The sequence below is a fragment of the Mytilus californianus genome, unplaced genomic scaffold (genome assembly GCF_021869535.1).
Source record: "Mytilus californianus isolate M0D057914Y unplaced genomic scaffold, xbMytCali1.0.p SCAF_5, whole genome shotgun sequence".
Taxonomy (NCBI): Eukaryota; Metazoa; Mollusca; class Bivalvia; order Mytilida; family Mytilidae; genus Mytilus; species Mytilus californianus.
Genome location: NW_026262701.1, coordinates 10469452 through 10492156, shown reverse-complemented (window position 1 = coordinate 10492156; position 22705 = coordinate 10469452). Strand labels below are relative to the sequence as shown.

At 32.5% G+C, this 22705-nt stretch overlaps 1 protein-coding gene across 3 annotated transcripts in view; it reads right to left on the bottom strand.

Moving 5' to 3' along the window:
• The window catches only part of LOC127702557 (uncharacterized), a 168793-nt gene that overhangs the window by 141008 nt on the left and 5080 nt on the right, over window positions 1-22705 (bottom strand). For all 3 annotated transcript variants that reach the window (XM_052206813.1, XM_052206814.1, XM_052206812.1), the window contains exon 2: window positions 17284-17343. In XM_052206813.1, coding sequence (XP_052062773.1) covers window positions 17284-17329 — 46 coding nt within the window. In that variant the 5' untranslated portion in view covers window positions 17330-17343. The remainder of the gene's footprint in view (window positions 1-17283; window positions 17344-22705) is intronic.

The window sequence follows — 22705 nt, the reverse complement described above, 5'->3', positions numbered from 1 at the left end:
AACTGGATTGGAAGGATATTTTCTCCGTCGTTGGAAGTGATAATCAATCGAGTGATTTAAATGTGATCTTGGAAGCAAATAAGGAAGTTTTCAAAGATGAACTTGGAACTTTAAAAGGCATGAAAGCCAAGATTTATGTTGATGAGAGTGCCGTACCGAAATATTTCAAGGCTCGCCCTTTGCCGTATGCGTTGAAGGATAAAGTGGAGATGGAACTTGAACGTCTTGAGAAGGAGGGTCAGATTCAGCAAGTGGAATTTTCCGACTGGGCCGCTCCGATAGTACCTGTAGTTAAGGAGAACGGATCTATTAGAATATGTGGTGACTACAAGGTAACCGTTAATGCCGTTTCAAAGTTGGATAATTATCCGATTCCTAAAACTGAGGATTTATACGCAACGCTTGGAGGAGGACAAAAATATACAAAATTGGATTTAAATCAAGCATACCAACAAATTGAACTTGATGAGGACAGTAAAAGGTATGTGACTATAAACACGCATAAGGGTTTATTCAGGTACAATAGACTTCCGTATGGTGTAGCGTCCAGCCAAGGTATTTTCCAGAGAACACTTGAAAATGTTGTTCAAGGTATATCCAATGTTTTGGTTCGAGTAGATGATATACTGATAACGGGTAAAACAAGAGAGGAACATCTAAATACTCTTTCTGAGGTTTTGTCTAGATTTAAGAGAATCGGAATTCGGTTAAAGAAACAGAAGTGTGTGTTCATGGCTGAAGAAGTTGTTTATTTGGGATTTAAAATAAACAAACACGGAATCTATCCAGTGGAGAGTAAAGTTGAGGCGATCGATAAAGCCCCAAGTCCGACAAACGTGACAGAACTGAAAGCTTATCTTGGAATGCTGAACTATTACAATAGATTCTTAGCGAATTTGTCTCACTTGTTAAAGCCGCTACATGTACTTCTACAGAAGGACACAAAATGGAGTTGGGGAAAAGAACAGTAAAAAGCGTTCATAGAGTCAAAACAGCTGTTGAAATCCGCATCAGTACTTGTACATTTCGATCCGAAAAAGAAATTAATCTTAGCATGTGATGCATCTCCGTATGGAGTAGGGGCCGTACTTTCGCATAAAATGGACGACGGCAGTGACAAACCAATAGCTTATGCATCTCGAACACTTACATCTGCAGAGAAGAATTATTCCGTTCTTGAGAAGGAAAGTCTGGCCATAATATTTGGTATCAAGAAATTTCATCAATATTTGTATGGACACCCCGTTACAATCATAACCGATCACAAGCCGCTTATAGGTTTATTTCGAGAAGATAAACCTATACCGACAATGGCCGCATCTCGAATTCAAAGGTGGGCACTGACTTAAGCTGCATATGAGTACACGATTGTATACAAAGAAGGGAGTCTGAATGGTAATGCGGATGGACTAAGTAGACTACCGCTAAAAACAAACATTGAAAAGACACCAACGCCTGGTGATACTATATTATTAATGGAACATTTAGCCACTACGCCAGTAGCTGCTAAACAAATTCAAAAGTGGACACGCAAGGACACAATACTGTCTATGGTGCTTAGATACATTTTGAATGGATGGCCGTCAAAATGTCCCAGTGAAGACTTAAGACCGTATTATAGTAGAAAAAATGAACTGTGTAGTCAGGACGGATGCATATTGTGGGGAGGAAGAGTAATTATACCACAACCAGGACGTGAGGCCATGTTAAATGAATTACACCAAGGACATCCAGGGATTACTAGAATGAAAAGTCTAGGAAGAAGCTATATATGGTGGCCGGGAATGGACAATGACTTGGAATTAACTGTAGTTAACCGTTACAGTTGTCAGGAAAACCGAAAATTACCAGCAGAAGCACCGTTACATCCGTGGGAATATCCGAGCCATCCGTGGTCAAGAATACATATAGACTTTGCAGGACCATTCATGAACAAATCATTTCTAATTATGGTTGATGCGTATTCAAAATGGATAGACATACACGTCATGAATTCTACAACATCCGAGGCTACGATTGCAAAACTTCAACAAACGTTTGCAACACATGGATTATGTGATCTCATTATTAGTGATAATGGAGCCGCATTTACTAGTAAGGAATTCGCCGATTATGTGAAATCATATGGAATTGAACATCGCACCTCCGCGCCGTGGCATCCAGCTAGTAATGGTTGTGCTGAACGAGCAGTTCAGAGTTTCAAAGAAGGTATGAAGAAAATCAAAGAAGGAACTGTCCAGGAAAACCGTTTTCTTTTCAACTACCGTATAACGCCACAAACAACGACAGGATTGGCACCATCAGAATTGCTGATGAAAAGGAAACTAAAGTCACGTCTAGATTTAGTTTTTCCAAATATCGAGAAGCGAGTTCAGGAGAGACAACAAAAACAAAAACATTATCACGACAAGAAATCTGTGAACAGACAAATTAATGTAGGACAGGGAGTATTTGCCCGAAATTTCTCAATTGGTTCAAAGATTAAATGGATTCAGGGAGAAGTTATAAAACAATCAGGACCACTTTCATTTCATATCAAATTGCCAGATGGACGTGTCATTCGTAGACATATTGATCACATCAGAGTACGAAACTTTGATTGCACAAACAACGAAAAGGAAGAAAAATGTGACAATGACAGTGAATTGTTTGAGCCAGAAATAACTATACCGATAAGTACTCCTGAGACCGAACAACCGCAAATCGAGAAACCGTCAAACATGACTGAACAAATGGAACCACGCTATCCGAAGAGAATAAGAAAAGAACCATCGCATTTTAAGGATTTTGTGTTGAATTAAAGTGTAGATTTATAAAGAGGCATAATAATCCTCACAGCCGTTTGAAGTGCATTAAGTACTTCGCAGTGCATGTGTGTACATATCATTTAGTGTAAGAAATAACAACAAGACCAGTGCGAACATTTTTATTTTATTTTCTTAGTAGGACATTATAGTTTCAGTGCAGACAAACTTTAACGAATGAATCTTTGTGATCTGACATTTTTATTTGTTTTCAAACTGATATGGACTTCAATCAGTAGCCGTGAAAAGATATTAATTTTCTGTAATTGTGTTAATTTGTTTTTAATTTGTTTTTATCTAAGGCCGGAGAAGTGTTATAAAGTTCACCGCACTTTATTACCGTATCATCTGTTACAGTAATTATAATTGACAGATCAGCAACTCTCACATGTCTGCACGTTCTTAAATAAACATAATTAAATAGATCAATTGAAGTTCTTATACACATGTTGTCATTCTGTAGTCTGACCATCAAACGATGTACTTGTTAATAAATTAGTTATAGAAACTGGATTGTATTATTATATAGCAAATATATTACAGCAATTAAGAGCTTGTCTCACAGAAAACCATGCAAAATTCAAAAAATCGTCCAGGTCGATGGTCAATTTAGATTTTTTAAGATGTAAGATACATTAGAAATAAAAAAAGCAAAAACATATTAGACGCCTCTAATTTGTTTCTATATTAAGTAACAGCCTAATTTGCATATTTGACTGAAATGGCTTGAATTTCTACAAAAAAAAAAACGGTTCAGTTGATGAGCTTATAAAAACTGTCAAACAAATTGTGTTGGGTTAATACTTGATAATATTATAATAACAACTATAATAGATCATGGTTTACACTTTTATGAGATGTTTTGCTCTTTTGACTATTCAATAGTAAGCTATATATGAAACCTAACCTACTTTTATATATGCTGTTTTCTAATGAAGTTTGAGTAACTGGTTCCCGAAAAGGTGAAGATGGAAATTCAGGAAATGAACTTTATTGTCAACATTGTTCATAGTTTTATAGAATATAAAAAATCCACACAATGGCAAACAAGTAGAATCAACTTAATTTTTCATTTGAAATACGTCTTTAGGGCCTTTCCCCCCTTTTTCAAATATCAATTACAGGTAAAATCAGACCAAAACGAATGTTAACTACATTGAAAATATTGATTCTTGCATAAATTAAATATAAGATTACTAAAAAAAATTTTTCAAATGCACATTTTCATCATCTAAACAAGATTTGAAACAATTTACAGATATATTTCAATAAGAGTTATTTCCCATTTTTTTTCCCTTATTTTAAGGGTTCATTATTATGAAATGTTTGACAGTTGGTCCCCAAATCTACAGACATGTTTGTTAAAAATGCTCAATGTCATTCTTAAAATTCTGTTGTTTATCCTGACAATTAAGTGAAAGAGCACATGTACATGAAATGTCAGTAAAATTTGAAGGAGAAGGAAGAGAAAAGGTGTAATTCCCATTTAAAAAAAAATCAAAGCCAGTATTGAACATCAAGTAACACATATAATTAAAAAAATTTGTGCAAGATACCAAGGGGGAATCAGAGTACAATGTGTATTAAGTATTAGATACAATACAAAGGTAACAAAGAAACAGGCCGGTAACAACCGTTGCCGGATAGTTTTTCTGCACGAGTAGTCAAGTGCAGACAAACTATACGGCAGGTTGTTTCCGGCCTATTTTTTGTTACCTTTGTTTTGTATCTGACTTGTACGACGTTTCAAGAAGGAAGAAGTACATTTTACATTTAGACGAGGTAGCAAAACTAAAGATATTAGAAACTTAAATGGCCATATACCAGTTAATGTAAGTTACAGTTTAAACTCAATTTTTTTTCTCACTTCCCTTCAGCCGAGAGTTTTTTTCTCAAAAAAATCAAGAATCTAATTACTTAATAAAAAGAACCATTTCAAGTTAAAGGTGAATGTTATACACATTTGAGACTTTTTGAAATGCAACTTCGCAAGTAAGTAATGTATAAAAAAAGATTTCAGAGGTAAGCAAGCTACCATTTGATTTTTATTGGGGGAAAAGAGGGAGTTAAGATAAATTCCCCCTAAAAATTTCGTAAAAATCGTACGTTTGCCGCCAAATATATGAATTCAATATATATGAATTCAATAACTACATAAGTGTATCAAAAGAATGAATTTCCTATCTCATTAGTGAATGAAATGTTATGAAAAAATGGATTTTGTCTTGTTATTAGATATACTGGTATATAGGCATATATTTTGGATTAAAAAAAATACTCATGCTTATAGGTTTTTATATGTCTCTGATAGTGTTGATCAGGATTAAACACGTGTCATTATATGATTCAATCAGAGCTTACCGTCCAAAATTGATGACATAAGTTGAATGATTTTCTTCAAGATTTGCTGCCTATTTGAACATGTATTACACGGACACTTTTTATTTATAGGATCAATCGTGCATTGGTGAGTTGATAGGGATTTTATCTTTTGATTAGATTTGATTTCTTTTATATATATTTCCTGTCTTTTTTATTGAAATATAAACGTTGGTACCAGTATTTCTTTCAGCATTGTCCAGAATACTATTCTTGTCCATATATTGAAAAAAAACACATTTACGGACCGACCATTTAGCTTCAAAAGGGGGTGTGTTCTTTTCTGAGTAAGAAAATTATTTAGTTTTTCAACTATATAATATATCATATATTTTTTCACATAAATTTGGGGATCAAAATGTTTTTTTTAGGAAAAAACCATAACCCACCTTTTGAAGTTAAATGGTCAATCCCTTAGTGTACTAATATGAATAGTTACTGGAATTGTTTGAAAAAAAATACAGTTATTGATGCTAACGTAAATATTTTAATTAAAAAGACAGGAACTATGTCGGTGAAACAAAAAGTTCAAATCTAATTGAAATTTAAAGTGCCCATGAACTCACTGATCATGCACGAGTGATTCTATTCATAAAAAGTGTCCGTGTAACAACTAAAAAGTGTCCGTGTATCATCTAAAAAGTGTCCGTGTAACACCCGTTAATGTACTGTTTTTCAAAGCTCTGCTGGGGGCAAAGTCGTACAAATAAAATAATAATAGATAACCAAGGTCCACATTTATGAGTAAGCATGAGAATGTTGACTTTTTTGTCAGAACATGTAATTTGTAATTTGTTTAATGTTTTTTGTATTGATCAATGTTCCATGGATAATAACAATTCTTTGATAGAACAAAAATGAACTTAAACACAAACTTGTTCTGTAAGTTGTAAATAGACAGTAATGAGAGTAAACTTGCTGAAGTTTCTTTTTTACTTTATTGATCTTGATTATAGACAGACAAAAAGCAGATCAATATATGGGGCCACTAAGTGGCAGGGCATAGAAATCAATTGTTTCCCCAAACCCTGAGTCATTTATTTTACAGTGGACCAGACAGCAAGGAAATATAATTATTTACTCTTTTCGTTGTAGGATTATGATAGCAGTGTGTCACAGAGCTCAAAAAAGATGTATGTAGTGTAGAAATAAATTTTGAAAAAGAAATAGGTAAGTTTGAACTTTCAAATTATGTATTTCCTTAGATCTTTGTACATGTGTAAGTAATTGCGCATTTTATGTGTCATTTCTGTAGCATAAAAAAGTTATAAACAAAAATGTGTCCATAGTACACGGATGCATACTAGCACTATCATTTTCGATGTTCAGTGGACCGTGAAAAGGGATAAAAACTCTAATTTGGCATTAAAATTAGAAAGATCATATCATAGGGAACATGTGTACTAAGTTTCAAGTTCATTGGACTTCAACTTCATCACAAAACTTTAACCTGAAGCGGGGCGGACGAACGAACGAACGGACGGACGGACTGACGGACGAACGAAGGAACGAACGGACGCACAGACCGAAAAACATGATGCCCCTAGGTGGGGCAAAAAAAAATCAACACTTTCAGAATGTAGAAACTAAACCAAAACAATGTGCTATTATTTTTTGAAGTATTCCCAAAATGATCTGTGACATGAACATTAGTTTTTAGCATTACCTTATTCTCAACATTGAGGCAAGATAAAGGTAACTTTATTTGCATACTCTACTTATAATCAAATATTTATAATTCAATAATTGGCTGAATTTGCAGAATAAATAGATTTAGAAGAGCACTTTAGACTTTTCTATTGTTGACCACTATAAGTCGTTTTAAAAAGTTGGTGGGTTGCTGTCTTATTGATATGAAGAAAACTCTCTGTATTGACATTTGTCTTATCTTGAATATGAATGCCACTGCCCAGACCTAGTATAAAAATTTGATGGTAGTTAAGAAAACGTTAGACATAAAAAAGAATCATGGTCAGTTCAAACTACATGTACATACCAACAATAGGATGTACATGTATGCAGGGCAATTAAGACAATATTGCTAATTCAGTGTCAACATTTTAAACATTAACACACCACTTGCATGGTATAATCAATGTGTGTCAGAAAAAGCCATTATTTGCCTTCATGTATCTTTAACTCATGTAACTCTAGAAATTTATTCTTAAGTATTAATAAAGCATTACAATTATTGTATAATTGTTTTTTACAGAAATCTTTTACAAAGTCCAAGAAAGTTCAATTGACTTAAAAGGGCTAAGAACAGATTGCCTAACTTGTTGTTATATATAAATATATATAGATGAGCTATCAACATACATATAAAATATATGTACAATTTATTTGTATGAGCTTTGGAAACTGGATAAAAACATGGAAAAAGGATGATTTGCCAAACTTTTCTCATGTTTCGTATCGAGAAAATATAAATTTTATATTTCTGACAATGTACATATATTGTTTTTATCTGGCAATTTACACCGGGCAATTTTAGTTTTTTTTTTTGTCTCGATCCAAAAAGTTGTCTCTGATTTTTCATAGAATCAATATAGTTTAAACACGGACAGCAAAGAGGACACCAAAATGAACTGTCACACAAATAGAAATATTCAATTCACTTTACTGTTTGCACAATATGGAAGCCGAGCAACAAGATACTTTATGTGTTTTGTTCACCTTCTCAATTTATATAATAACTGTTAATCTGTTTCAAGTTGATTCTCTGTGACAAAATGTGATGTTTTCTAAAATCAGAAAAACAAATTGTGGTAAACACCTTGTTTTTGTTTATAAAGAAAATCCCATTTTTTTAATAAACATCTTTCTCTGGAGCTTTGCAATGAAAACTGATATAATGGTGTAACGTGTTATTTTCAATTTATTCAGTATCAATTCCTAATTTTTTTGTTAAAAATCATCCATCAGCTACTAATTCAGAAATGGATGCCAAAATACTGGTAATAAAAAAAAAAACATTTTCCGCTTAGATTTCAACAAAACTTGATTTTAATTTAGTGCATGTCCTGAATTTTTATACCACTGCAAATAATGGGCCAACAACAATACTTTCTAATACTTTGTATAAATTGCTTATTTCTTGACAAATTTCAAGGGTTTAAATCAATGTCTTGAATTCTGCGGGTTCTTTGATGTGATGAATCTAACTTTGAATCAAGATTTTGGAATTTGTGCCCTGTTTTTAAATTGGTCAACATTGAGGTCCAAAATTAAACTTTATTTGATTTCATCAAAAATTGACTTATTGGGGTTCTTTGAAATGCAGAATCTAACCGAATATTTAGATTTTTAATTTTTAGTCCAGTTTTTGAATTGGTCAACATTTAGGTCAAAACGGTCCAAAATTAAAGTTTGATGGATTTCAGCAATCATTAAATTCTTTGGGTTGTATGATATGCTGATACTAACACTGTATTTAGATTTTTGATTGTAGGCCCGGTTTTCGTATTGGTCCACATTAAGGTGAAAAAGGTCCAAAATTAAACTTAGTTTGATATCAGCAAAAATTTAATTCATGGGGTTCTTTTATATGCTAAATCTAAACATACAGTTAAAATTCAGATTTTTGGCTTTGTTTTGAAGTTGGTCCAAAATTGAACTTAGTTTGATTTTAATTGTATTCTTGGGTTTGTTTGTTGCCGAATCTAAATATGTAGTTTTTTTTTTTGATTTTAGGCTTAGTTTTTAAGTTGGTCTAAATTGGAGCCCACAGGGTCCAAAATAGAACTTTAATTACATTTTTGAGTTCTTTGATATGCTGAATCCAACCATGTTTTTAGATTTTAGATATTGGATCATAATAAGTAAAGGTCCATTTTCAAATTTTTATGTTCTTAGACTACATTCCTTCTGTCTAAGAAACCTTTGCTGTGTCTAATTTTAATCAATATCCAAGTTCAGATCTGTATCGAGTTTGAATGTTTGTCCATATTTGCCCCAGCTGTTCAGGGTTCAACCCTCTTTGTCGTATCAAGCTGTGCCCTGCTCAACATTTCCCGATGAACAACTGGACTTTCAAAATCATAAGATTAGGAAAGCTAATGTATATCAATTCCTTGACTTTGACTGACACATACAAATTTAATGAATTAATGTACCAAATATTTATTTCAACTTTAAAAAATACTTTCAGGTGGTGATTTAAATCAGCTTTCTTCCCAGTTTTCCAATCAATCAGATTATACACAAGTAGCCAAGACTGGATGGATGCTCAATTGACTTCAAAAGACATTCGGCTATGAAAATTCTATCAAAAGACTATGAACCATTAAAACATCAAATGTGTTTGTCATGGTAGAGCATAAGTAAAAGTTCCAAGTCTTATTACAAAAAGAAGGCACAATAGGCCATCTTTCTTATTTTGAACATAATAGCTCCTGGACAAGAAACTGTATTGTTGAATTCCATCCAAACAAAAAAAAAAAACTGAAATTGATTCAACAAATAAATGTATTATCGAATCTTACAACAAAGCTGGCAATAGCAGGACACAAACACAGTTTTTATCTCTGATAGTAAACAACTTCACAAAATCTGAACTTCAGAATATGATCCCAGGAGTCACAGTTTCACGTGTTGATGCTGCTAGAAAGCATGCTATAGTTACAGGCCCTGGTAACATCTTTGATGCACCAAAGATATATCGAATGAAATTAACAAGACCAAAGATCGCTCATTTCATTGACTATATACTCAATCCGTTATACTCCAGTATGTTGGATTTGGCCAAACTGTTCTCAATTTTCAACAAATAAAAAGTTAACAATTCCAAAAGTAGTCAGGAATTTGATACATGCTCGAATAATTAACAGTTATCAGACATACTGCCTTGAGACTGGATTTTCTGCCTTTAGCAAAGCATCATTATATAGAATCTTAAAAGTTTGTAATGCTTCTAAGCAGAAGGTACTTCAGGGACTAGACAATACCTCTGCTGCTGGTATGGGTGCAATTGACAACTTGATCAAGGTTGTCACAAAATTAGAGGCATATGGATTACGACATGAAGATGTCAATAAGCTGAACGAAATGCTTCAACTTGTCAAACAGTTCCTTAAGTTTGAGTACAAACTATACACCTTGATGACAAATGTGTAGACCATTGTACACCTTTTGTTTAAAGTGATTCTGTCGATCAGAACTTTGCTACAAAATGCAATCATTCTTACACTCATTCCTGTGAAAAATGTAATCTTGTAGACTCTTGTGTGAAAATTGTTGAGAATGCATGCAGTAATTTAGACATTCCAAAAACATTATCTGATGAAATAAGTTATAGTCTTGAAAATGGAGCTCGTAATGTATTGGAAGGGAAAAGACATCTATTGAGAACAGTTCACCAAGATGGAGCCAGGAATGATGTTTTAAATGATCTTAAGGACAATCAGAGATTGTTTATTATGGACTGGGGTATGAAGTACTTGCATTCATCTACATAGAAACTCAGTCAGACTTTTTTTTACTAAAAAAGGCATCAGTTGGCATTTTTCTTGCCTTGCTCTTCGTTCACTAATAGACAGAGAAAGACTTGATCTATTTTGTTATGTTCATATTTTAGAGCATGGATCACAGGGATGGTTCTCTATTGCCAATATACTTGTTCATCATCTTCATGAATTGAAATATGAAAAACCATTATTAGAAGAATTGTTCCTGAAGAGTGAGAATGCTACTTGCTATCATTGTACAAGTCTTATTTCATTCATACAATAGAATAATAAAGACTTTCCTATCAAAATCAAGCAGTACAACTTCAGTGAGGCTCAGGCCAGAAAAGATTTTTGCGACAGCAAAACAGGAAGTTGTCGACTACAAATATTTAAGTGTGCCAATGAAGGACATGACATTTTAAATAGTAATGATATGAAAACAGCATTAGAAAGTCACGGAGATGTAAAAGGGACACAAACTTGTATAGTTTCTGTAAATCAAGAAGTTGAACCTAAGGTTAGAACTTAGATTCCAGGGATCAGTAATTTCAACAATTTTACCTTTTTGGATGATGGAATTATTGTCAAGAAAGCATACAATGTTGGTAGTGAATAGAAGATAGGTAACGGAACACTTACAGATACAAACCTTGAAGTAGAAAGAGTTTACAACCTGAAGGTAATTTAGAGTCCTGTTAATAACTGCTTCAATTAGATAAGCATCCATTGACATCTGTGTGTCCCTCATTTGTCTGTACTTTTCTTAAATATGTTTCACCATGTCATTCTGTCTATCCTTCCTGCTTCGTGTCCAGTGCATTACGTTTGTGCCATAAAACATATGTTAACCAAACTTGGCATGCAGTTGCACTATGGACTGGGAAAGTGTCATATACTGAAGTCAAGTCACATTGACTTTGACCTTTGAACCACATGATAGTAAAACCTTGTCCAATTCATGTCCTGCTCATAACTTTTGTACTGTTAAACTTAGTTTTAATAACCAAACTTGGCATGCAGTTGCATCATGGGCTTGGGGTGTGTCATATACATTTGCACCAAAGCAGAAGCATCATAATTACGTCGTCTTTTAATGTCTTAAGTATGAGCAGTGCAAATCATACCAAAATAGGGGTGGGCATTAACTCAGTTGCTTTTTGTTCCTGCCACCATTTGTCATTTTATTTCTGTTTGTCACACATGAAGAGTCAGGAAATCTTTGGATTTTGATAAAAAAATGAGAAGATGTGGTATGATTGCCAATGAGAAAACTCTCCACAACAGACCAAATGACATAGAAATTAACAGCTATAGGTCACCGTACGGCCTTCAACAATGAGCAAAATCCATACCACATAGTCAGCTATAAAAGGCCCCAGAATTGAGTTCACTACGTCCACAGTCAAGGTCATAGTATCAACATGAAATTCAATCATTTTCAGTTAAGTAAGCTACAAATTTAAGAATTTGAAGAATGTGTACTTTTAACAGACTTTTAAGAATTCCCGTACATGCTGTATGAAAAAAAGCAACTGGTTTTAACAACATGAATAAATATAAACGAAAAAAAATTTGTTTGCACATGATTTTGGAACTGTTTCACTTAATAAGCACCATGTTGAAGAAACACTACTAATGAAAGTGTTGCATGCGAATTTTCTGTAATAGTTGGAAATGACAACATTGCTGAAACTGATTCATTCTTTTCATGTCCAGATCCTTCATGTCGGAAGATATTTGCCAAGTGTTTCAGTCTTGAAAGACATTTAGCAATAGGAAATCATTCCTATCACACAAATGCATGTACAAGTATGGATGAAGCTGTAAATATGTATGCATCAAAATGTAAAACACTCAGGGGATCAAATAATTTGTTACTGTCAACATTTACAACAGATAATGAACTTAATATCAATATTGATAAAGAAGACAGAATTGGATAGGCTATAAAGAACAAGAAAAAATCAACCAGATTCTCCCTACAAGTGAAAGATTACTTTATTCAAATATGTGAAGCTTGTGATAAAACTGGAAAACGTCTAGATTGTGGTTCTTTATCAGAAGAAATTAAGAAAGCTTCCAATGAAAATGGGGAAAACACTTTTCAAAAAAGAAGAATGGTTGAGCAGCACACAAATTAAAGGATTCATTGCAGCCTATCTGACCATGATAACACTTCACCTCCTCCATCCAAAAAAAAATCAGTTTCTCAAAATAAATGTGTGTTTGAAGAAGTAATAAAATTGAGAATGGAAAGAATGGAAGATTATGAGAAACTTACTGAAATTGTAACAGCTTTAGAGACGGACGACTACAATGAAAATATGCATAATATGGTTCACTATATTTTCTTAGCTATAAATATACAATCATAATTATAGTCTCTCAGTATAGATACACAACTGTAGATATTTTCATTGTTTTATTACTTTAAGGATGTATTTATAGGTCAGGTTTAGAATTTGTGTCAAATTTTCGGCTCCTTGGTTTCTTTCCTACGATACAGGGTAAAATATTTTGCCCCCATAACTCACATTTTGTGCAGATTCTGAATTTCTTTTCTTTCGATTTCAGAACCAAATAATACCAATGAAAATATAAGGTAAAAGTCTGAGTCAGCCTTTTTTAGCTATTTTGAAAAAAAAATATCTCGAAAAGGAGCTCCATAACCTATCAATAATTTTGGCTTATCTTGTTCCTTAACTAATGTTCCTCTTACTTATTCTACATGTACTTTAAGTCTATTGTATCAATTTTTTTAATTCTAGATTTTTTTAATTTCACCAAAGTACATCCTTAATTTCAATCAGTTCAGCTGTTATAATGCATGATTCATTGATCTACATTAAGTTTTATAGTTACACCAGTTTCAAAAGAATTATAAATCATATGTATTTTTTTTTAAATCAATGTTGAATGTATTTGTCCACCTTACATGTTTCATGTGCCCTTAACCGTACATTCATAGATGTTTCGTGATTTGTAAATCTAAAATGACCTTCCTCATAATATTTAATCCTAATCAGTGGAGCAGTAAATACATTTCACGTGTGCACTCTTGTTTATATATCAGATTCAAAATAAATAGACATAAACTTAAAAAAGAAAATGATCAGCAATTTGACTAAAACCATTACTTCACTTTCTACAAGGTTGATTTATTGTCCTTAAATGAATATTTTTCTGAATTTCTTGCATTTTTACCTATTATCTTCAAAACTGAAACTGATTGAAGGCAATATTAAACACCAAAAACTTTCCGCCATAAAAGATGAATAAAAAATAAGGAAACATTTTTTTTTGCCAGATAAGTATATGGCTTTTTTTTTTATTAAATGGATTTTTAAGGAACCTTCGAGTCTCTAGGTGTTTTTCATATTTAAAGTTTTTTTTATGATTTATAACTTGACAATTGATGGACACCTGTATATTGCTAACAAGTACATATATGTGTTGACCGCTGGGTGTGTTTTTGGTTATTTGTGTTGTTGACCTGATAGCTTGCTGTCTCTTTGAGGTATGCATCTCCCTTTATTCTTTTTAATTGGTAATATGCTCTTCTTTGAGTTTGCAATGCTTAATGTGCAAGATTCTCTGAGTAGTTTGACTAATTTAGGTGTCAAAGAAGATAACATCATTTCGTGGAATTTTCGTTAAATGAAAATTTTTCATTAAAATAATGACTTGAATTGAATAATTTTTTTTATTTTGAATTATAATAGATATAACTGTGTTTTATTTACAGCTTTGCAGATGTTCATCTGTAGTTTTACGCGTCGCTAATTTGCGACAGTAAAACTACCAATGGACGTCCGCAAAGCTTCAAATACAATACAGTTATATCTATTCTAATAGTCCTGAATATAATAAAAAATCTTTTTACTAATTTGATATTCTGGCTGATGTTAAATATTGTAGTAGTTTCTGATTCCTTTTTTTCAGATTTTCAAGTCTTATTTCAGATAACAAGGTTAAACATTTGATAAAGTTTACTAAAATTATGATTTTGAAATTACTTTTTTTTATAGTTTAGTTTGTTTAATCACAATGCAAAATAGGAGTTATCTACTTTTATTTCAAGTATGAAATCACTAAAATGATAAAACATTTAAAGTACTTATCTCCTTACTAAATTTATATAAAAGATGGTATTTTATATCCAGCATATTAACATTTCTGATTTTCTGGTTTTCTTTGAGACAAGCTTTAAGACTATTTATTTTTATTACTCAATTTTACCTATTGTTTGTTTAAAAAAATGAAAAAAGTGATTTACATCAGTACAAATACATGTATGTGTCAATTATGTACAGCTACTTGATTATTTTTTTCAGTTCTTTTTGTTAACTCAAAATATGCACTGGGCTAATTGTTTTATCAAAAAGATAGGACACTTTTTATTTCTTACAAACAATACACAGGTTACACTGCTCCCTGTCTAAGTTCTTAATGACATTTATGAAAGATATAAAAACAAAAAATTAACACAATTAAAAAGCAATTGTTCAGAGAACAATTGAAGGTCTTTCCACCCATAAAGATCAATTTTGATATTGAAATATTAAAACTCAGTTAGATATATCATATCCAGCGTCAAATGATAGCTTATTGACACTGATTCCAAAAATGTATGGTTTCTATACATTTGTTCTCAATAAGGGAGATGAATTGTTACTTCCGGTTTGAAAAATGTCACTTCCGGTTTTATTGATAGTTTACTTAATACTGATTCCAAAAATATATGGTTCAGTATACTTTTACATTAAATAAGTACAAAAAATAGCTACTTCCGGTTTACACCAGGTCACTTCCGGTTGGCTCCTCCATAGTCAAGTGGCTTGCAAAAAGTCCCATGGCTTTATCATGTATACATATGAGGTAAAAACAAAGGTCAGAATCTAGAACGTCAATTTTACCTATGACCTTGAGCTCAATTTCAAGGTCATAAACCAAGGGCTTCAAATCAAAAGACTATAGGTCTTAATTATATATGGTTAATGAGTTATATCACTATATGCTTAACTTTTAATAAAACAGGGGAGAAAACTCCAATTTAATGTTAGCGTACCCTTTTAACAAAAATGTATGTGTTACGACATGTCGCAACTTACAATTTAGTAAAAATATGTTGTCGATATCTTATACGGTTTTTGAAAAGAATTGAAAATAGCCAAAATCACAATTTAAAATATGACCTTGACCTCTGACCTTGACCTAATTTTCTTATTTTTGGATCAAGGACCTCAAATCAAAAGATCCTAGGTCTCTATCACTTATGGTTTACAAGATAGAAATGCATAAGGGGAAATAACTCTCATATGGAATATTCATATCGCTTCGGTCAAAATAGGACAAATCACAAAGGATATAACGAGCAATTTTATAAAATAAATTTGTCGCTTTCTTTTACAGTTACGGAGGAGATGCAGTCACAAGGAAAACAGTGTTCGGGGAGATGACTCCTACAAAGAAAATTGTTCGGCTTAGAATGGGTGAAAATAAAAAGCGCATAAACTGTATGATACTATATAAGATTAATCTAAGCGACATCTTGCGAAACAAAAATTTTACGCGAGATCAAAATTTGGCGGAAGAAAATTATTATAATAATAATCAGAACAAATACAATAGGTCTTTCCACAGAAACAAATAAGCTTTCTTATGTGAGGATAAAAAGTTAATAACTAACTGTCGGTACAAAATCTCATCCTCTGTTTTCCTCAAATGTGATCACCTACCACATAAGCCTTATTACCGTGCTTGTACTTACATGTTTTTTTTCTTCAAAACATCCTTTCCACAATGAAATGAAACTACTTATAACATTATTGTTATTTCAATTAAGACAACTTATTTTTAATATCAAGCTCACCTATTGTTTGTTAAAAAATTGTGATTTACATTTGTACAAACGAATGTATGTGTCCATTATGTAGAGCTTCTTGATCATAACTTTCTTTTTGTTCAGCTCTTTATTGGTAACTGAAAATCGCCACAGGGTTTACACTGCTCCTAGTATAAGTTCTTAATTACATAAATTTATTAAAGATATAAAAAAAAAAATTCACAAAAATAATTTATAACCAATTATCGTAACCACAATCCCACCCTCTCTTTTTCTCTAATTTGGCCTACCGAATCAGACTTATCACCGTGCTTGTCCTTACATGAGCAACACGACGGGTGCCACACGTGGAGCAGGATCTGCTGACCCTTCCGGAACACCTGAGATCACCCCGGTGTTTGGTGGTGTTCATGTTGCTCAGTCTTTAGTTTTCTATATTGTGTTTTGTATACTGTTGTTTGTCTTTTGGTCGTTCTCGTTTTTCGCCATGGCGTTGTCATTTTATTTTCGAATTGTGATTTAAATGTCAGTTTGGTATCCGTCGCCTCTGGTTTTTTTTATACAAACGTTCTTTAGTATCACAGTATAGAATGCAATCATAAGTAATCCAAAGTATTTATGATTACTTCAAAGAAAAGTAATCTCGTTTAATCGATTACGTTTGAATTTAGGTATGATTGTCATTGATTACATTAAATTAACAACGTAATTGTAATGTTATCGAATACATTTTAAAGAATTCGACCCCATCTTTGTTCATGCAGATAACTTGAAATGACAAGTTCATCAGATAAAAGTAAAATGTTACCTATAGCTAGGAGAACAATAGCGAATACAAATGTCGTGCTGTTCATTTTGAAGAAAATTTCTGAAATAAAAAGTAAAAGTATCACATACTACCACAACTTATGAATATAAAAAAATTGAAACAGATAAAATAAATAACAAAAGAAAACATTCTTTCAATAAAACGTCTAGATACCCTTACGTAAAGCCTAAAGGATTTTCGACAAAACTAACCTTTAAGATAGACACTGAAAATTACAATAAACATTGAAAACTGTGTTTGGCTTCCGGTTATCATTGTAACTCACACATTCCGTTTTTCCTACTATAAATATTGATAAATGTGAAATAATGGAACTTGTCATTTTTCTAACAAATACCTGTCCCCAACATATACGATTTAAATAAAAGCCAAATATATTAAACAAAAAACAGAAATGTACAAATCAGTTTCAAATGGTGCTTTAGACAATATCCCAGATAAAGTTGAGTCTGACATAGCATGACGTACGCCTACAAATTGTAGGGAAACAAACCTTACAGGAAATGGTTGATTTTAAATTTTTCCTTTGCTTACGTTCCAATTTTATGGAACAATATTCCAGCACTATTGGCATATGTGATAAAAATATCCAAAGAAATAGGATGTTCAAATGCAGAATTGATTGATTGAGATTTACTACTTACACGGAATCTAATAAACAAATAGAAAGGTTAAGTTGTAATAAGTTTTTAGCATTATTGTGGTATCTTTCAAAATCAGCGAACCTTACTAAAAATAGTTTTTCCGCTCTTTTGGACATACCTCATGGATATGGTATCCACTTAACCCAGAAGTTGCATTTGTGGCATTATTTTAGATTCAAACAAACGAAAATATATCAACATTAAGCTATGAACTCATGCACTCCGGAAGTGAAAGCAATTCCTGCTCCACTAAATCGCTCTTACAATCGCAATGTATTTATGGTTGTTATTCGACTGGACGAAAATCGCGTTGAATTTCACTTTGATGAAGTGGATATTCATTAAAGGTGGCTCTGCCCTTAAACAGTGCGCAGTTTTTAACGACACATGAGTGTCTGAGAGCACCTTTTCCCGATGTCAACAAGCGATGCAAAACTGTTTGCAAAAAACGAGGTCTGGTCAGAAATACAGAGTGATTTGTTAATTTTTCACATTAAATTTTAAAAGGACAGAGATATAAGCATGGTGTTGTGTATTAAAAAGAAGAAGACAAATTGACATGTTTGTACGACTGCCAATGACCCAACAATTAAACGGTAACAAAGGACAACAATGTAAGCAACTGAATGTTACCGTACCGCATTAAAAAACGAATAAACCCCATATAATATGCTATAAAAGGCTTCGGGGGTTCATCTGCACGCTTTAAGTTTTTATTACATTTTTTCACTGTCATGAACTTTTTTTTAACTTGAATATCTTCATGTTCAAGCATTCGTCAGGAGTTCATTCCGAAGTATGCAAAATATTTTTCACAACAAAAGTTTTGGTTATAGTTAGATATTTTGAACATAACAATTTTCAAGTAAAGAATAAATACTTGACATCCACATCCAACATTTAAATTTTACACATTTATATTCTTCATCAATCACGGGCACGAAAAAGTACTTTTAAAAACCACTGTCTTTTAACTTGGAAGGTTTTGTTTTTGTATTTGTTAGCGTAAAGAGGATATCTAACAAATTCTCTCATACCATAATTCGATGATTTCCGGAACTCTAATCTTATAACATATGACCTGGGGGCAACGTTTTCTATTTCCTTGTTTTGCTATTTGTGTTTTTTCATTTTTTATTTTCTGTTTTATCCATTAATGTGCCAACCGAGTTCTCATAAAAGTAAACATCAGCGTAAAATGGTTAAGAATTGAATAAGAATGTGTATCCGGAACTCGGTCAACACATTTCACTTAATTGAATATTTGTTTCTCTTGTCCACCTTTGATCATAGATGAAAATTGATATATACTAACCTGGACCTATTATTCCGACCTTATATATCGGTCTATGCTATTACTTTGCGTTGAATCGCTAAATCTTTGGTTTGACTCGGTCTGGGGGGATTTAGACTAGGACCCCCATAGTCTCGGGGGGCGATTCCAAAAAATACCAGCTAAAGGTTTTATATAAAAACAAAATTTATACTACTAACTTGGTTCAGGAAAAGTTGGGAATGTAATTTCAAAATTCCGCCGAGTACACACGCTAAATTAGTCGGTGGTATAGGCAAACGTCATCTTCAGTCTTACGATTTTGAAATCGTCTTTATTGAAAAGGGAAGCAAATAAGGAAAGTTCTTGATTTGAAAAATGAATGTAGAGTACATCATTGCGGCAAAAAAATTTAATGGCAAATTTCTTTACGGTGTGTGGACACTGGTTCGCCCAATGGGCACAAGGTGTGAAGTAACGTAATTGTCGGTCTGTGATGATTATAAGGAGATGGCAATTTTTTTATTGAATAGCAGAAAAATGAATAGTTTCGACGATTTTTCAACGAATAAAGTTCCATAATTTCGAAATGTCATATCCAAAATTTAAAAACAAAACAAAGAGAGCCGATTTCAATTGATTTTAACAAGTCACTTAAGTTTCATAAAAACTGCTCAAAGCGTTTTTTGAGTTATTGTCCGGAAAATCTCCCCTTTTTATGAAAAAAGTCTAAATACTACAAAAAGTAAAATTACAAACTTTCAAAAGTTCAAAGGGAACTTATGTCAAAATAGTAAAATAACAAAAATACCAAACTCCAAAGAAATTCAAATGGGAAAGTCCCGTGTCCAATGGTAAAATCAAAAGCTCAAAACACATCAAACGAATGGAAAAACAACTGTCATATTCCTGACTCGGTACAGGCATTTTCTCATGTAGAAAACAGTGGATTAAACCTGGTTTGTATAGCTAGCTACACCTCTCACTTGTATGACAGTAGCATAAAATTCCATTATATTGACAACAATATGTGAACAAAACAAACAGACATAATAGGTAAACATATCAAAAATAGGGGTACAGCAGTCAACATTGTATTATAATCTTAATCACTATAAAAACAAACAAATATGTTAACAAAGAAAAACAAAATGCCATATAGACAAAGCACATAAGAAAAAATGAATGACAAAGAATACAAAAAATGACAACAGCACAACACAACGACGGGATGCATAAGTACCGAACCACGCCAAAAGGATGTTACCAAAAGTGAAATAAACAGTAAAGGTTTATAATTTACAAAGACAAATAATAAACAAATACTATAACACGTAATTAAGGTGATAAACAACGTCAGTACCTAGAATCTATACTTCAAGACCATCATGTATTAATTTTGAAGTTGATACGGAATATTTATCAACAAGGTCTTGGTATCTTCCGATGAACCTTTTTTTTAGACTTCCCTAGTTCGACAGATAAACCGTTGCTTAGACAGGGTGTTCATACAGCTGGATATATAAATACGCAGCTTTGTAGGGTAAATAAAGGGTGAATAAATGGGGAAATTTGCCCATATCCAACATACATTGTACCATCATTACCTAGTTGCAGTCCATATATCTCGCCCTTCCTACATATGGTACTAATCATTAATATGCTCTCATCCTTAATATGCTTAAGATATTTGTCGTTGGACATTCAGCAAGCAACAATAAAACTTTAAGTGCAACATATACAAAGAACTTGCACACATCTCTCCGACCTTTGTAATTGAAAGTTTACTTTAATAAAATTTGCCAAAGCAATCTATTAAGTTCATGATAAAAATTATTTGAGGGGCACCTTAGACCTTAAATATCACAGTTGTATTCTCTGTAAGACCAACACAATTTGCCAAATGTGAAAAATGGTGAGTAGACAGACTTGTTGGTGTTACAAACATTGGATTTGCTTTCAACCGTGATAGATGTGTTTTGTGAAATCAATCTCATAACACTAAATATGGAAAAAAATAAGTTCTTTAAAAATATTGAAAAGAAAACGGTGTGAACTATCAGGACTTGTTTCAATACAAAGACATGAGAAGTATCAGGATAGATAACAATTTTTCAAGTTGTTACCACAGATTCCTATATACATCTACATGTACATGTACAAAATGTATGGTAGTCACAGTTTTAAACACTTTTATTTTTATGTTAACAAGAGTGCACAAGATGTAGTGTCTCACCTGCTTTACTAATCATAATTGATTTTATGTTGATATTTCTAAAGTTAAAGATGTACTACAAGTATCATAAAGCTTAATATTATCAATGATCAATGAAAATGAGATCAAGGTAAGATAAACCAAGCCAGCCATACAATCATTTCATACACCAAATATTGTTGAACTATAGCATATATAGTATACAAGAAACACACCAAACTTTGCACATGAGGTTAAGTTCAGATGAACCCTGCCAGACAGACATGTACACCTAAAAATCATCCCATACACCAAATATAGTTGACCTATTGCTTATAGTATCTTAGAAGAGTAACTTGTTCTGTTTGGTTGCTGTTTCACTGAACTATATTCCAAATCTCCTTATATCCAGAAAAGACGTTTGAAATAGTTACTTATTAGCATATGAATGGACAACAAATGCCAAATGATGTAAAATAATTTAAGTGGCCATTTGGGTAAGGTGGTGGTGGGTATGGTAAAAGATGACGGAAAGGCATGTGCATCTACTACAACTTCCACCTGATATTATGATTTCCAAAGTATACAAATACCAACAGCTTTATTTTGTAAGACAACTACATATATTGCAGTTTGCATGTTATGTACATATATCATGTTTGCAGCAAAATTTAGTACAGACAGCAAAAAATAAATTAAAACATATCTATTAAAAAAAAGTTGATTAATTTTTTGAAACATCTTTGATTTTTTTCTTTAAATCGTCTATGAGATCAAAGATATTAAACAGTATTTACATTGTATATACATGTCAATTATTATTTCATCAGCTCCATATTTGCACTATTTTTATATCAATATATATTTTTTAAATTTCTTTCTAAGTGTTCTTTAAAAGACTCAATATGCTGTATTGATCATTTAGACATGTGGGGTAAAGTAGTTCCTTTTGGTCTTGGGCTTATATACGGATTTGACAGCACTTTGCATATAGTTTACAAGTATAGTTAATCTCGTCTTCTATGGCGGACTCTGACAGCACCTTGCATATAGTCATCAAGTATAGTTGATTTTTGGGTCTCGCGTGGATTCTGACAGTACTTTGATTATACATGTAGTTTCAAGTTTTGTTGATCTTAGCTTCCAATGTCGATTCGTAAGTTTCAGCACTTGACATATACATTGTAGTTCCTAATTGCAAGACGAGTTCATCTTGGCTTATCATATGAATTCTGTCATTACTTTGCCAATACTTTCCATGTCAGGAATATGACAGTTATTGTCATTCGT